Source organism: Otolemur garnettii, unplaced genomic scaffold (assembly GCF_000181295.1).
Source record: "Otolemur garnettii isolate 467f Iridium unplaced genomic scaffold, OtoGar3 scaffold00001, whole genome shotgun sequence".
Lineage (NCBI taxonomy): Eukaryota > Metazoa > Chordata > Mammalia > Primates > Galagidae > Otolemur > Otolemur garnettii.
In genome coordinates, this window is record NW_003852396.1 from 28,284,894 (window position 1) to 28,300,525 (window position 15,632).

A 15,632-nucleotide genomic window follows, 5' to 3' on the forward strand; every position below is an offset into this window, starting at 1 on the left:
TCAAAAAAAAAAAAAAAAACAAAGAATTGAACCATAGTGCTATAGGCTATGGGAAACTGCCTAAACTTACATTACAAGGAAGCAATGCATTCAGAGTCTCATCTTCAGAATAGAAAGAGGCTGGAGGCTATTTAAGTAAAACCATTCACAAGTTACCTGTATTTTATTGGGTCATTCACATAACATATTAGGAACCTACTGGAAAAAGAGAAGCACTTCCTTGCCCTAGAGTAGGTTTTCCCAACATGTTGACATTCTGGCCAGATATTTTATTGTAGGGGCCAGTCCTGCGCATTATAAGATGTTCATCAGCACCCACTACATATGAGTCACAACGCAACCCTCCCTCAGTTGTGACATCCAAAAATGTCTCCAAAGATTGGGTGTTGTGGCCCATGCATGTAGTTCCAGCACACTGAGAGGCCAAAGTGGGAAGATCACTTAAAGCCAAGAGTTCAAGAACAGCCTGGGCAACAGAGCAAGACCGCATCTCTACTAAATAAATAAATAAAAATTTAAAACACATAAAATGTCCCTAGACATTGCCAAGTGTCCCCTAGGGAACTATATCACCCTAGAGCAGTGGTTTTTAAACTTAAGTGTATAGTCAGAATCACACAAAGGTCTTATTAAAACACTGGTTGCTAGGACCAATCCAGACAGGTTCTGATGCTGTAGGTCTAGGATAGAGCCTAAGAATCTGCATTTGTAACAAGTTCTCAGGTGATGCTGATGCTGCTAATCTAAACTAGGCTTTGAGAGCTACCATCTTAGCGGATTCTCTACCAAATGCAGATGAAACAAGATAATATCAATTTGCATTGCTTCCTTGGATTCAGAGAGCCCTAAAACTGCTTCATTTGAATTAACAGCTATGAGGTTTGCAGGGCAAGTATCAGTAAACTTGTTTCACAGATGAGAAAATTATAGCTTGGTGTTAATAGGTTGTTATGCTGTGGTTCTACCCAGAACCTCTGACAGGAACAGTGGGCTTGGATGTTTCCTAAAGCTGCACCAAGTTTACGTTTGTTAGCATGTTCCTGTTGTAGGTATTTATCCACATGGCATATACCAGGTCATAGACACTTTAGTGATTTGATAGACACCACTGTGATTTGATATAGTCTTGGCCTCTAGTGATAGAATAAGGAGCAGCTTTGTCCTCCCATTTTATTTGGATTTGACTTGGAGACATTCAGAGACTTCCTAACAAAAGGTTAGAAAGACTTTCATTTCACTTTACAGGTATTTAGTGTCTGTGTTGTGCAAATTTTGTACCAGTCCCATTGAGTGTATTAGAGAAATGGAGAAGTTCGAGATAGTATCTTTTATTCCCAGATGCTCATAGCTTACTTGGAGAGACTTGTACTAACAACGAATAAATTAAGGGAAAATGTAAGATAGACGGTGTGGTGGAAATGATAAAAGCGGAAAGAGCTTAAGGGAGAGATAGCCCAACAATTTGGGGTAATAGACTTTGAAAAGAAGAAATATGAGCTACAACCTTAAAAGTTGAATGAAATAGGGACAAAGCAGAGAGTAGCTTTAACTCAGGTTCCAGTATGTGGCAGAGCCCATCTCTTACCATAGAAAAAGCAAAAGACTTGGAGACCCAAATTTTACATAGCTACATACTGCTTCCTACTCCACATAAACTACTTAAATTATCTGAACCTTATTTGTAAAATAATAATCACTGATCTCATGTAGTTGGATGAGAATTAAACAAGATAATGTATTTGAAAGTAAAAAAACACAGGGGCTGGACGCGGTGGCTCATGCCTGTAATCCTAGCACTTTGGGAGGCCAAGGCAGGTGGATAGCTTGAGGAGGTCGAGACCAGCCTGAGCTAAAGCGAGACCCCATCTCTGCTAAAAATAGAAAAGCTAAGGCGAGCGCATCACTTGAGCCCAAGAGTTGGAGATTGCTGTGAGCTATGATGTCACAGCACTCTACCCAGGGTGACAGCTTGAGACTCTGTCTCCAAAAAAAAGAGTGAAAGACTCTCTCTTTTTTTTTTTTTTTTTTGGTCACTTATTTGTGTCCATTTATCCATACCACATTCTTTTGTTTTGTGCCAAGCATTATGCTGGATGCAAGAGATGTAAAGGAATCAGGGAAAATAGATGTGAATTAAACAAGTGATGTGGTGGAAGAATACAGAAAGAACTGCAGGGCACAGGCAAGGAGCCTTTAGACAGTATTAGCCCACAATAGGGCTTTATTCTGTCAATAAAGGCTAGAATGATGGTCAAGAATAGTTCTTATAGGCTCGACGCCTATAGCTCAACCGGCTAAGGCGCCAGCCACGTACACCTAAGGTGGCGGGTTCATATCCCCAGCCCGGACCCGCCAAACAACAATGACGGCTGCAACCAAAAAAAATAGCCGGGCGTTGTGGCGGGCGCCTGTGGTCCCAGCAACTTGGGAGGCGGAGGCAAGAGACTCGCTTGAGCCCAGGAGTTGGAGGTTGCTGTGAGCTGTAATGCCACGGCACTCTACCCAGGGGGACAGCTTGAGGCTCTGTCCCAAAAAAAAAAAAAAAAAAAAAAAAAGAATAGTTCTTATAGAAGGAGGTGGCATTTTTGCTAGACATCAGTAGAGGAACCACATTAAACAAACAATAAGGGAGAGAGATTTGTCTCCTGCACTGAGAATGCAGAGAAGTGAAAATGAATTGGTAGATTAGAGAGAGGGGCCCTGGTATTAATAGACCAAGTTAGAGATACTAAGATTTTGTCTCAAGTGGTAGAATGTCCAGGGGACATAAAGTGATGTTCATAATCTCTGTGAATGACCCTTTTGTCTTTTCTTCTTTGTTTATAGGAAGAATCTGAGTGAGCTTGATCAGATCCAGCAATACTTCAGCCAGAAGCTCACCAAACCTTTCCTACCCCTCAGCCCTCAGACTTATACTGCCACCTTACAGTGCCAGGAGAGCTGTAAGGACCCTGTTGTGCGAGGAGCCAGCAGCCTAGACCCTGAGAGCCAGTGCATCCTAGAGAAATCCAATAACCTGATATTGCAAGTCAGCTCCTTAATCACAGGTATGGCTCAAGTTCTTTCTTGAGAAGTTATGGTCACTAGGTGCTAATTCAAAAGCATTTGAATGTCTGCCCTCAGATTAGTTTTATAACAAATAGAGACCAATGTTTTTCACTGTCTTCCCTTTTTTTTTAACTATCTTCCTTTTAAAAGAAGGGACATTGGCTTGGCACCATAGCACAGTGGTTACAGCACTAGCCACATACACTGAGGATGGCAGGTTCGAACCCAGCCCAGGCCAGCTAAACAACAATGACAATTGGAACAAAAAGTAGCCAGGCATTGTGACAGGCACCTGTAGTCCCAGTTACTTGGGATGTTGAGGCAAGAGAATCGTGTAAGCCCAAGAGTTTGAGGTTGCTGTGAGCTGGGATACTGTCCACACAGCAACCTGGGACAACGGAAAGAGCACTAGATTAATCCTGTCCTTGGTGGCCTTCTGACACAGACTTATATTTGACTCTCAACATGTCTTTTCCCATCTTGAGCTTCACTTTCTCCAACCACAAAAAGAAGGTGGATTAGATGAGTGGGCCTCATTAGCAGTTCTTTAACTTGTGCCACCCTGTTTGTACACCCTTGTGCCTACAAATATATGTAAAGAGTTCTGATTCTCAGAGGCTAGAGGCTCAGGTGCAGTTGTGACAAGCACCCTAGCTGATTCTGGATTTTGGTGCTCCATAGTCCAGCCTTTGAAAAATCCCTTAGAGCAGTGTTGGTCACTTTGGCTGTATATTAGAGTTATCGAGGGAACTTTTAAAAATCTCCATATCCAGCCCGGACTATAGGTCAGTAGAATCTCTGAGGTGAATCCCCAGGTAATTCTAGTGTGCAGTTGAGGCTGAGACCACTCCAGAGCAAGTATTTACCAAACTTGCCTGAGCATAAAAATCACATGGGGTCTCTCTTACCTTTTCTCCTTCAAGAAAGGGACCCACTTTCAACTCTCTTTGGAAGTGCTCTAAGCTTTCTCTTTGTTCTTCCTAAAAAAAAATGTTTCTGAAAAAAGAAGAAGAATCACCTGGGACACTTATTTTGAGATATAGATTTCGAGTCTTCCATTCTACTGAATCAGGATCCAGGGTAAAGGCCTGGAAATCTTTATCAGGCAAGCTTTAGGGAATGTTGAGAAATCAACTAGCTCAGCATCTTTAGTTCTCTCCTAGTGTTCTTTTTTTCCCAAGCAAAATGTGTAGATTTTACACAAAGATGAATAAGTTCAATTTTCTGTTTAAAGATGGGAGTGGGGGCTCAGCGCCTATAGCTCAAGTGACTATGGCACCAGCCACATACATCTGAGCTGGTGGCTTCAAATCCAGCCTGGGCCCATCAAACAACTACAACCAAAAAATAGCCAGGCGTTGTGGCAGGTGCCTGTCATCCCAGGTACTTGGGAGGCTGAGGCAAGAGAATCGCTTTAGCCCAAGAGTTTGAGGTTGCTGTGAGCTATGACACCATAGTATTCTACCCAGGGCAACAGCTTGTGACTCTGTCTCAAAAATAAATAAATAAAAAATAAAGATGGGGGTAGGGAGACATCCTGGTTGATTTTAGGTACAAACTTTTCTACTCTCTTCTCCCAGATACCTACTGTGTTGGAATCCAGAGCCCCAGATACATACTCTGTGTTCGTCTTCCACTTGGTTGGGAACATTCATTCAGCTATTCACTGAGCACCAAATATGTCAGGCTCTGTTATGTTATTAGTTTCAGAAGGATACAGTGGTAGACAGGGCAGGATCGTGTCTGCCTTCATCAAGCTTATGTTATGTAGTCAACTGAAGAAAATTTTCCTCAGAAAGCAGCATAAGAGTGAAAGAGGAGGTTTGTTCCAGGTAGAAATGGGAACAAAACCGAGGATTTTTCTAAAGGGTGGAAAAAAAGAATTAAAGGATTGAAGCTGTTGGGCCTCGAAGCCAAACTTGGGAGGTTAATATTTACTCTGGAAGAAAATGGGAGCTCTGAGCAAGGGGATGACAGAATGAGAACTGATTTTAATAAAGACAGAATGAAGTTGAAAAGGGAAAGATGATTAGATCAGGGAGAAGCCAGTTTTAAAAGGAAAAAAAGCCTGCTGCTGCCTCCATCATGCCTCACTATACTTTTTTGAAAACTTGAGAGTGAGGTAATAAATAGGGTTTCATTTATGCCACAGCTATGTGCTAGACCCTTCACTGGATCCTGAAGATAGAACGTGAATCAGACTTGTGGTCTCTACCCTGAGAAACTCACAGTCAATGGGGAAACAGACAATTGCAGAATAGCATGTTCTTAATTAAATGCTCCCTTATAGAACAAAGCCATATAGCAATCCCATTCAGCTGGGCATCTGGGAAGTCTTCCTCAAGGAGGTGCAATAGAGTAGGGCCTTGGAGGCTGGGCTGGTTTATTAAAAGCAAAAAGCTTTTTTTTTTCTACCTTTCTGCTCCAAAACAGAAAGGGTAGTTCAGACCAAAGGATCAGGATCCACAGAGTCTGCTTCCTGGTGCCTGTTGCTATTGACAGGTAGGGATGTTCCATTTTCATACATTTACTCTTTACCTTTTGAGGCATAAGAATTGTCAGTGTATTAAACAGCCAGCACCTGCTGTAAGCTGAGCCCTCTGTTAGGTGCTCTGAGGGACAGTGACCCCCTTCCCAAGAGTCAGATTTGCCTCCAATTCCTAACTTTCTCCTCTCAAATAACCGTGCAAACATACATAATTTACTAGACCTGTTTATTAATTTATTCACTCTCATTTTATCTCAGGAATAATTTTTTTTAATTTCAGACTATTATGGGGGTACAGCTGTTTTGGTTACATGAATTTCTTTTTTTTTTGAGACAGAGCCTCAAGCTGTCTCCCTGGGTAGAGTGCAATGGCATCACAGCTTACAGCAACCTCCAACTCCTGGGCTCAAGTGAGTCTCCTGCCTCTGCCTCCCAAGTAGCTGGGACCACAGGCGCCTGCCACAACGCCCAACTATTTTTTGGTTGCAGCCGTCGTTGTTTGGCGAGCCCAGGCTGGATTTGAACCCACCACCTTAGGTGTATGTCGCTAGAGCCTTAGCCACTTGAGCCACAGGTGCCGAGCCTATGAATTTCTTTTTATCCCAGAAATAATTTGAGATGACTAGTAGCTTCTATTTATTAAGTGCCTATCTGTGTACTACACAGTGTATGCCCATTTATCTTATGTATACTGTAACCCTGTGAAATGGGTGGTGTTAATCACCAAACAGGTTCAAAGAGGATAGATTGCTGATCATAAAGTTAACATGTGACAGTTGAGATTTGAACTCAAAAAAAAAAAAAAAAAAAAAATAGGCTTAGCACCCATAGCACAGTGGTTACAGCACCAGCTACATACACCGAGGCTGGTGGGTTCAAACCCAGCCGGGGCCAGCTAAACAACAATGACAATTGCAACAACAAGAAAAAATAACTGGGCATTGTGTAGGTGCCTGTAGTTCCAGCTCCTTGGGAGGCTAAGGCAAGAGAATCACTTAAGCCTAAGAATTGAGGTTGCTGCGAGCTGTGATGCCACAGCACTCTACTGGGGGCCACATAGTAAGACTCTGTCTCAAAAAAATAAAAATAAAAAGATTGACTGACTCCAAAGCCTATGCTCTATCCAACACCCCTGCTACCTCCGTTTTCTCTGTAAACCTCCCCTGTCTTACACAGAGGTAATAGATATTTTCTTGCTTTTATTTCCCAGGTAAATTAGGTAGTTTTAATAACTGTCATCAAATAGGTAAATAAGTGGATTCTCATTTTGGTTTTTAATATAGGTAATAACTGAAGTAAATGGAAGCATGAACATGCCCACCAGGACTCCCAGCTCCCAAGATTCCTGAGCAGGAGCAGATAGTCACTGAAAGCGTTTCCACAGATGTATCCACAACTATAAATAGTTTAGATTTTGGTCCTCTGATACTAGAATAAAGTACTAGAAATTGTACTGCCTTGAATATAATTTCACTGACTCTTGGGTGGTTTGTTCAAAGTCTGATTGCAAGAATACTTCTGACAGCTGGGTGCAGTGGCTCATGCCTATAATCCTAGCACTCTGGAAGGCCTAAATGGGAGTACCACTTGAGCTCAGGAGTTCAAGACCAGCCTGAGCAAGAGTGAGACCCCATCTCTACTAAAACTAGAAAAATTACCTGGGCATAGTGGTGGGCACCTATAGTCCCAGCTACTCAGGAGGCTGAGGGAAGAGGATCACTTGAGCCCCATGAGTTTGAGGTTGCTGTGAGCTAGGCTAATGCCGTAGCACTCTAGCCTGGGCAACAGAGTGAGATCTTGTCTCAAAAAATAGAAAAAGAAAAAGAATACTTCTGAAGCTAGAGGCTGGGGGGGGGAACTTGAGTGGTCTATGGCCCTTCCTTATAGTAAGAGTGATATCTATTGCTGTTCAGATCTGCAGAGTATCACCAGGAATTCCCAAGCAACTATGAGTTCTCATCGAACCAGGAGTAAAAATAGCAAGGTCACCACCCTCGCAGATGCTCACGACACAGAAGTCATGCAGGAACAAAGCACAACTCCAGACAAGCCACTGGCAGGAGCTCCAGATGAAGGCACAAATTCCTCACCTCCACCCACTCTTGAAGAGACTTCAAATAGAGAAGGAATACTCCACAAGTCCCTAGGGCATACAGTCCCCATTACAGGGATGCAGAGCAGTGAGGACACTGAGCCAGGCCTGGCCTACAGTGATGAGGACTATGAAGAAGACATCATTGAGCCCAGGACCTTAAATGAGATCACCACTGTGACAGACAGAACTAGCCCTTGGTCCAGTTTCATGTCAGACACAAGTGAGATCATCAGCCCTCAGCCTGATGAAGTACAGAGGAAAGACCCCTCTTGTACTTCTCCAGAGCCTTTCGCCAAAGAGGAACTCAAGATTGCAAGTAGCTTTCTGTCCGTCCCTGAAAGGGCTGTCAACCCCGACCTGCATAGGTACAGTTCTCTTAGCCAAAGTCTTGTTGCTTGTGAGGATGGGGCCTCTAAGGCCAAGTTTGGTGAGCCTACCTCAGCCAACCCTCAATTCATCTTAGGAGCCAAACAGAGCAACGCTTTTGTTGGTTGGAGCTCACCACAGGGGAATCAAGACAAGGAGCCCACGCCAGAGGCCCAGGCTGAGAAAGAAGCTGCCTCCAGTGAGCTCAGTGATTCTTCTGATAGCTTTGAGAAATTTCCTCTACACCTGGCTTCCCAGAGCAGGCAGGAAATCCATAAGAAGCCAACCATTGATGACTCTGACGTTAGTCAGAAACAGGTGACTACTGGATCAGAGACATCCACAAAGCAGAGCATCCTTCTGTATCCTTTGGTATTTCCTGCAAGTGGCCCTTTAAGCCACCTCCAGGCATTTTAGATGCTGGTGCTTAGGCTAACTTAGTGTGAGTGTGAGTATGAGCAGTGACTACCCTCATGGAGTGCACTGGGGGGCATGGGAAGACACTCCAGAATACTCACCTCCGTGACAGGTGCAACAATTCTCCCATTAACGCCAATCCTCAGAAGCAGAATGCTCTGAACTGGGTTTAGGTGTTGGTAGGTAGCACATTCATTGGCCTAGCCTATTCTGATTTATCTCATTTGTCCATTGGGTATTTTATCACTTGAAGGCAGGGCTTTGGATCTAAGCAATGAATGTGAAATAGACGTGAAAGCTTGGGGCCTGTACCTCAGCGGCTAGGGCGTCAGCCACAAACACCAGAGCTGGCAGGTTCAAATCCAACCTGGGCCTGCCAAACAACAACAACTATAACCAAAAAAAAAAATAGCCTGGCATTGTGGCAGGCACCTGTAGTCCCAGCTACTTGGGAGGCTTGAGGTAGGAGAATCACGTAAGCCCAAGAGTATGAGGTTGCTGTGAGCTGCGATGCTACGGCACTCTACCCAGGGTGACAGCTTGAGACTATCTCAAAAAAAAATGAAAGAGATGTAGAGGATGTAGAGAAAGAGAGAAGCTAGCCCATTGATTGAGCATTTGCTATGTGCTAGGCACTTTAAATACATTTTTTCATTTAGTCATCACAAGTCATTATGTAGGTATCATCTCTATTTTGCATGTAAAGAAACAGGCTCAGAGTTACAATGACTTACCTAAGATTCAGTTTTTTTAAAAAATCAAGTGTGAAACTAAGCAGAAGTAAGCACCATGGAGATGGACTTGCCCAGGCCCCCAGTACTGCACTGTTGATGGGAATAAGAGGCAACTGGCATTTACCCCTCACTCCTTTGAAACATAGACTAACTGTTATGGAGAAAGAAAACCACTTATGACCATCTGTAGCCTAACCAGCTGCTCAGGTCAGCTCACCTGTTACCCCGACAACAGGCAGGAGTTATTGCATTGCTGGTAGGTGAAGCAAACTACTTCGTTGATGAGAAATCTTTCTCTGCTAGAAATCAGAGGGCCTGACTTTGACCCTTCTAGACCCAGTTTATTATTACTTGTGTGACTTCAAGCATAAGTTCAACATTTCTGAGCCTGTTTCTACACTTATCAGATGAAGTTAATAATCCCTTACCTACCAGATGGCAAGCTCCCACAGATCAGAAACTTTATCTTTCTCTGTGTCCCCAGAACATAGCATTGCACAGAGAAGGGATCAGTAAATGTCAGTTGAACTGAACTATCACAATTTCACAGCATTGGCTCAGTGCCTGTGGCTCAACTGGCTAAGGCGCCAGCCACATACACCTAAGGTGGCAGGTTTGAATCCAGCCCGGGTCTACCAAACAGCAATGATGGCTACAAGCAAAAAATAGCTAGGCATTGTGGCAGACGCCTGTGGTCCCAGCTACTTGGGAGGCTGAGGCAGGAGACTTGCTTGAGCCCAGGAGTTGGAGGTTGCTGTGAGCTTTGATGCCACAGCACTCTACCCAGGGTGACAGCTTGAGGCTCTTTCTCAAAAAAAAAAAAAAAAAAATTTTTCACAGCATTGCTAAGAAAATCAAATGAGGTTTGGCGCCCACAGCACAGTGGTTACAGCGCCAGCCACATATACCAAGAGTGGCGGGTTCGAACCCAGCCCTGGCGCCTGCTAAACAACAATGACAACTGCAACAACAAATAGCCAGGCATTATGGCAGGCGTCTGTATCCCAGCTACTTGGGAGGCTGAGGCAAGAGAATCACGTAAACCCAAGAGTTTGAGGTTGCTGTGAGCTGTGACACCACAGCACTGTGCTGAGGACAACATAGTGATACTGTCTCAAAAAAAAAAAAAAAATCAAATGAGTGGAAACATTTGTATACACAGTGATTCTTGATATAAGTCAGAAAAACCTGAGAGTCAGAGGGTAGGCTCAGGAAAGGTATAAGCATGGCATGTCTTGAGGCTGGGCACTGACAGCAGACACTTCCAGTGAAGTTCTTCCCTGGCCTTACTCATCCTGGCTTATGGTGTTTCCACCTTCATAGTCAGTTAGTTGTGCTCAGAATATGGTTGATGGAGGAGCTACCACATGTGCCCAGAACCTAATAGCTGCTAACTCAGGGCTTCCCAACCATTCATTCCTTCGGATGTAAGTAGTAGAACAGATTTGAATCAGACCTTACCTTGAAAACTTCCTGTTATGAGGTAGGAGACCGTCAGATAAACAAATAATGACAATTTATTGTTCCACATGCTGTGGTGAGACGTGAACAAAACACTGTGAAGCAAGAGGAAGGAGCTGCCCTAATAGTGCTTGGAGATATCCCAGTAAGAGTATACATGAGAGCAGCTCCTTAAAAATGGATAGGCATCATGTAGGCCTAGAAACAAGGGAAAGTTCGAGTCAGGGAAAACTGTACAGGCCCTAGCCAGGGTAAAGAGCCCAGCCTGTGGGCAGTGGTTCACTGTAGCTAGAACCCAGGGGTCAGTGGGATGGTAAGAGGTAAGACAGGGCCCGGATCTTAATCCTGGCTGAGATTCTTGGACTGTGTTCTATAAGCAAATAAATACTTTCCTCATCTGTAACATGGGTGGTTGTGAAAATTAAAATGAGTTAATGATATAAACTACCTTACTTAGTGCCTGGCATATACATAGTGTTTGGTAAATGTTAACTGCTAAACAAGGATATGACATGTTTGTATTTACATACTAGAAAAGTAACCCAGTACCTTGTCAAGGGCAGATTAGATTAGGGGAGAAGCAAAGAGACTGGTAGGAAACTTGCACTGGTAATAAGAGATGAAGAAATTCTGACCTAAAGCTTTATGATGAAGAAGAGGGGGATATGTCTGAGAGGATTAGATAGAGGGGCAAGGGATAAGAAGGAAATATATAAATATAAGGTGCAGCTTAGAGATTTGTCACAAGTAACTAGGTAAATATTGTCATTTACTGGATGGATGAGGAACACAAAGAGGCTAGGGGAAGATGCAGATGTGACTGAAGGACATCAGGAGGAGTTGCAGGCCTGGAGTTCAGGTATAATGTGTCAGCTATGATGGTAGCTGAAAATCAGTGAAGGAGCAGGGAGAGCATGGCAAGGGAAAACCACACACACACAGACAGACATTAAGGCGGCTCTAGTGTGTAAAAGGCAGGCAGGACAAGGTGCACTCACAGGGACATGAGAAGAGCTGGGCAGAGAGGTGGGAGAAGCAGGGGAGACATGAGGAAACAGATGCTGCAGAGTTTTAGGAAGGCGCAGTCAGCATGCTGAGGCTAAAGACAGATCCAGCAAAACATGGACTGGCATGTGTTCACTGGTTTTAGCATTACAGAGGGTCTCACATTGGTGGGAATGGAAGCCAAATTCCATTGGTCAAGAGAACTAACAGGCAATTTTTTCCATACACTGGGGAGGCAAGAATAGTTGTCATTTACTGAGTGTTCACTATAACAGACACCATTCTAAGCATGTTCATATATTTATTTAACCCTCAAAACAGTAAGTACTAATACGTCTGTTTTAAAGATAAAGAAATTGAGGCATAAAAACTGAACTTTCCTGAAGTTATCCATCTAGTAAGTGGCAGAGCTAAGTGGTAACTGGAAGAGAATGCAAGGTCATAGATTTGTTTGGTTTTTTTCCCCTAAATGGAAGAGGCATTGAGCATTTTCATAAAGCGAGGAGAAGGAACTTAAAAGTTGGTGAGAGGAGATGGTTTTGGAGCAAGACCCTAAAGCAGACAGGAGGCAGTGGGCTCAGAAGGAGCCTTTGTGCTTCAAACTCAACCCTGACACCTCACAGCAAAGTTCTTCCTGCCCCATGGCATCAGCTAACTAGCAGTCTTCAGTGGTCAGAGCAGCAGCAGCCTCTGAAGAAGGCTTGGGGGCAAAGGGTCTTTCCCTTTAAGATCTCTACTGCACCCTTACCTCTGTACACAAATTAGGAACTTGAAACAAAGCAGGAAAGGGGTGCATTTCATTCATTCAGTAGATAATTATTGAGCACTAACTGTGTGTCAGACACTATGCTAGGTGGGAATATGGCTCTGAAGAAGACAGAGATCATCTCCACCTCTTGAAGTTCAATATCTAGTATGGAAGAACAATGATAAAATAGAAAACCTGGTAAGCAAATTTGGATCAGAATCATACTTAGCTTATTAAACAGAAACAAAAAGTTGGAACATAAAAATAGTCTTCACCCTCTCAAAATTCACCCAAACTGTTGAACTTTGATTTAACAGATACTTGTGGAACACCATGTTCTCAGCATAATACTGGGTACCTCAAGAGTGTATGGAGAAGTGGGAGATAATGGTACCTGTCTTCTAGGGCTCATATCCAGATTGGGTGGACCTGCCGTGCCCATGGATAACTGCTAACGCAGAGCCCTCATCTGTGGATGTGAACAGAGAATAACCAGGCAGGCCCTCCTTCAGTACCAGGCTCCTATATCCAGCCTCACCACCCCTAGAAGTGACATCCCCACCCTCATCCTGCCTGACTGGGCTCTAACGGGTCAGTTTCTAACCAGTAGGCTTCTGAGCAAGTATCATTCAATGCATGCCACCAAGCAGCTGCATGTGGGTCTCCAGGGAAGTAATGAGGTAGCTGAAGGAATTGACTGCCTTTGCCATTGACAAACTTTGGGAATATTGAGGAAAATAAACTGAGAATCATAGCAGATTATTGTAGGATGTGAGGAAGAAGGAATCACTGTGGGCTAAGATTAGGAGAGGGCTTCCTGGAGGAGGCAGGATTTGAACTGATCTGTAAAGAAGGCATAGACTGTGATATTTTAGGAGTGGGCATGGCTTTCCAATCAGAGGGAACTACTTGAGCAGAGGATTTATGGGAAGGAGTAAGTTGGGGATAAAACGTAAGTGGAGAATGCTAGTCTCCACTGAAGGGTACAGATGTCTAAGCATTTGTGTCCCTTAACTACCATCATAGCCCAGAGCCCATTGTGGTACCCAACTTCTTTTTGCCTCCCCAGCAGCTGGAGGCTTCCCTGCGGATGCTCTCCGTCTCTGCAGCTTTGCCACCACCTGCCACAACAGATGAGGTAAGAGAAGCCCTACTGACCTCTCTCTCTCCTATAAAGTCCTCATTTCTTCCATAAAAACGTGTACAGGGGCGGCTCCTGTGGCTCAACAAGTAGGGTGCCAGCCCCATATACTGGAGGTGGTGGGTTCAAACCCAGCCCCGGCCAAAAACTGCAACCAAAAAAAATTTAAAAGAAGAAATGTACAAAGACACACCATGCTAAGTCCTGCCTCTAACCGTATGACTGAGGGTCTCTGTTTAAAAAAAAAAAAATGTGACAATGCAGAGATAATGCTGCCCCAGGCCATCTTCCTCTGAAGCAGTGATTTTTTTTTTTTTTTTTTTTGAGACAGAGTCTCACTTTGTCACCTTCAGTAGAGTACCATGGCGTCATAGCTCATAGCAACCTGGTATTCTTGGGCTCAAACAATTCTATTGCCTCAGCTTCCCAAGTAGTTGGGACTACAGGCGCCTGCCACAACGCCCAGCTAATTTTTTAGAGACAAGGTCTCACTCTTGCTCAGGCTGATCTCAAACTCATGAGCTCAAGCAATCTACCTGCCTCAGCCTTCCAGAGTGCTAAGGTTACAGGCATGGTTTTACCTTTTTTTTTTTTTTTTTTTTTTGAGGCAGAGTCTCACTTTGTCACCCGGTAGAGTGCCCTGGTGTCATAGCTTATAGCAACCTCAAACTCTTGGGTTCAAGAGATTCTCTTGCCTCAGCCTCCCCAAGTAGCTGGGACTACAGGCGTCCGCCACAACACCCACCTATTTTTAGAGGTGAGGTCTTGCTCTAGTTCAGGCTGGTCTCTAACTCATGACCTCAGGCGATCTGCCCACCTTGGCCTCCCAAAGTGCTGGGATTACAGGCTTGAGAGGATCTTAGGTGTGCCTCTAAAATTTTTAAAGATCATTAATTAAATTATTTTTGGAAGGCATTCAAAGCACAGTAAGTATATTCTTCTTTTATTCTTTTTTTGGAGCAACATGATTTAAGTGCTCCACAGGAGTTTATCTGTAGATTCAAGTTTACCTGCCATGAGATAAAAAAGGTTGAAAAACACTACTCTTAACATCTGCAGCAGTGGTAAGTCTTCAGGCTTATACTGAACATATTCTCTGGGCCCAACAGTGGGCAAAGAGCTCAAGAAAAATGAGTATAAGAACAGGGTATTGGGGGAAAAAACAATGCAAAAACAAGAGGAAGCTAAGAAATGCACCCTGAGTGCTCTGGAGCTCTAACTCCCCAGGTAGGTAGAAGCAGAGGACGCTTCTCATAGGAGATGCAACCTCGGGAGCAGGACAGATGAATAAGATCCAAGTGAAGAGAATAATATCAGTAGTATACCTATTTGCCATTTACAAAATACCTCGTAACTATCCATCATTCAGCTGAGTTTAGGGGAGTGGAACTCTGGTAAAAATCCCCCCTCTCCTCTCTTCTTCCTTGGCATAACACCTGACCTTTCTTAAAAGTGGCAAGAAAATAAGAACTACTTTTTAGTACCTACTCTGCATTGTGCTAGGTGCTGAACATATAATAGTAAATATGACAGACAAATTTCCTGTCTTTGAGGAACACAAATACTAAACAAAAAATAAAATATGTACAGATTGTAAAGAGTACTAGTGCTGTGATACAGAACAGGCTCTCTGAGGAGGCCTGTCATAGCTGAAAGATGATGATCATGGTGGTGCTTACCATGTACGAAGCACTGTTCCAAGCATTTTGTATTAACTCATTTGATTCAGCAGCCTGATGAGGAATATACTATTATTATCCCTGTTTTAAGATGAGGAAACTAAAGCACAGAGAGGTTAAGTAACTTGCCTAGTCACATAGGTAGTAAGTGGTAGAGTCAGAATTGGAACCCAAGCAGCCTGGTTTCAAAATCTGTATTCCTGACTATTTCACTATACTGAAAGGGAGCTGCGTAAGGAACTTGGAGAAGAGTATTCCAGACAGGGAGAACAGCAAATGCAAAGGCCCTGAGGCTGAAAAGAACTCACATGATTGGCTAGGTGCCTGTAGCTCAGCAGTGAGGGCACAGGCCACATACACTGGGGCTGACAGGTTCAAACCTGGCCCAGGCCTGCCAAACAACAATGAAAACTACCACAACAACAAAAAATAGCCGAGTGTTGTGGCGGG

At 43.7% G+C, this 15,632-nt stretch overlaps 1 protein-coding gene across 1 annotated transcript in view; it reads left to right on the plus strand.

Annotated features, from left to right (window-relative positions):
• Positions 1-15,632, plus strand: part of C2CD3 (C2 calcium dependent domain containing 3) — a 142,218-nt gene that overhangs the window by 111,186 nt on the left and 15,400 nt on the right. The window contains exons 30-32 of the mRNA XM_003780906.3: positions 2,827-3,047; positions 7,450-8,359; positions 13,389-13,500. Coding sequence (XP_003780954.1) covers positions 2,827-3,047; positions 7,450-8,359; positions 13,389-13,500 — 1,243 coding nt within the window. The remainder of the gene's footprint in view (positions 1-2,826; positions 3,048-7,449; positions 8,360-13,388; positions 13,501-15,632) is intronic.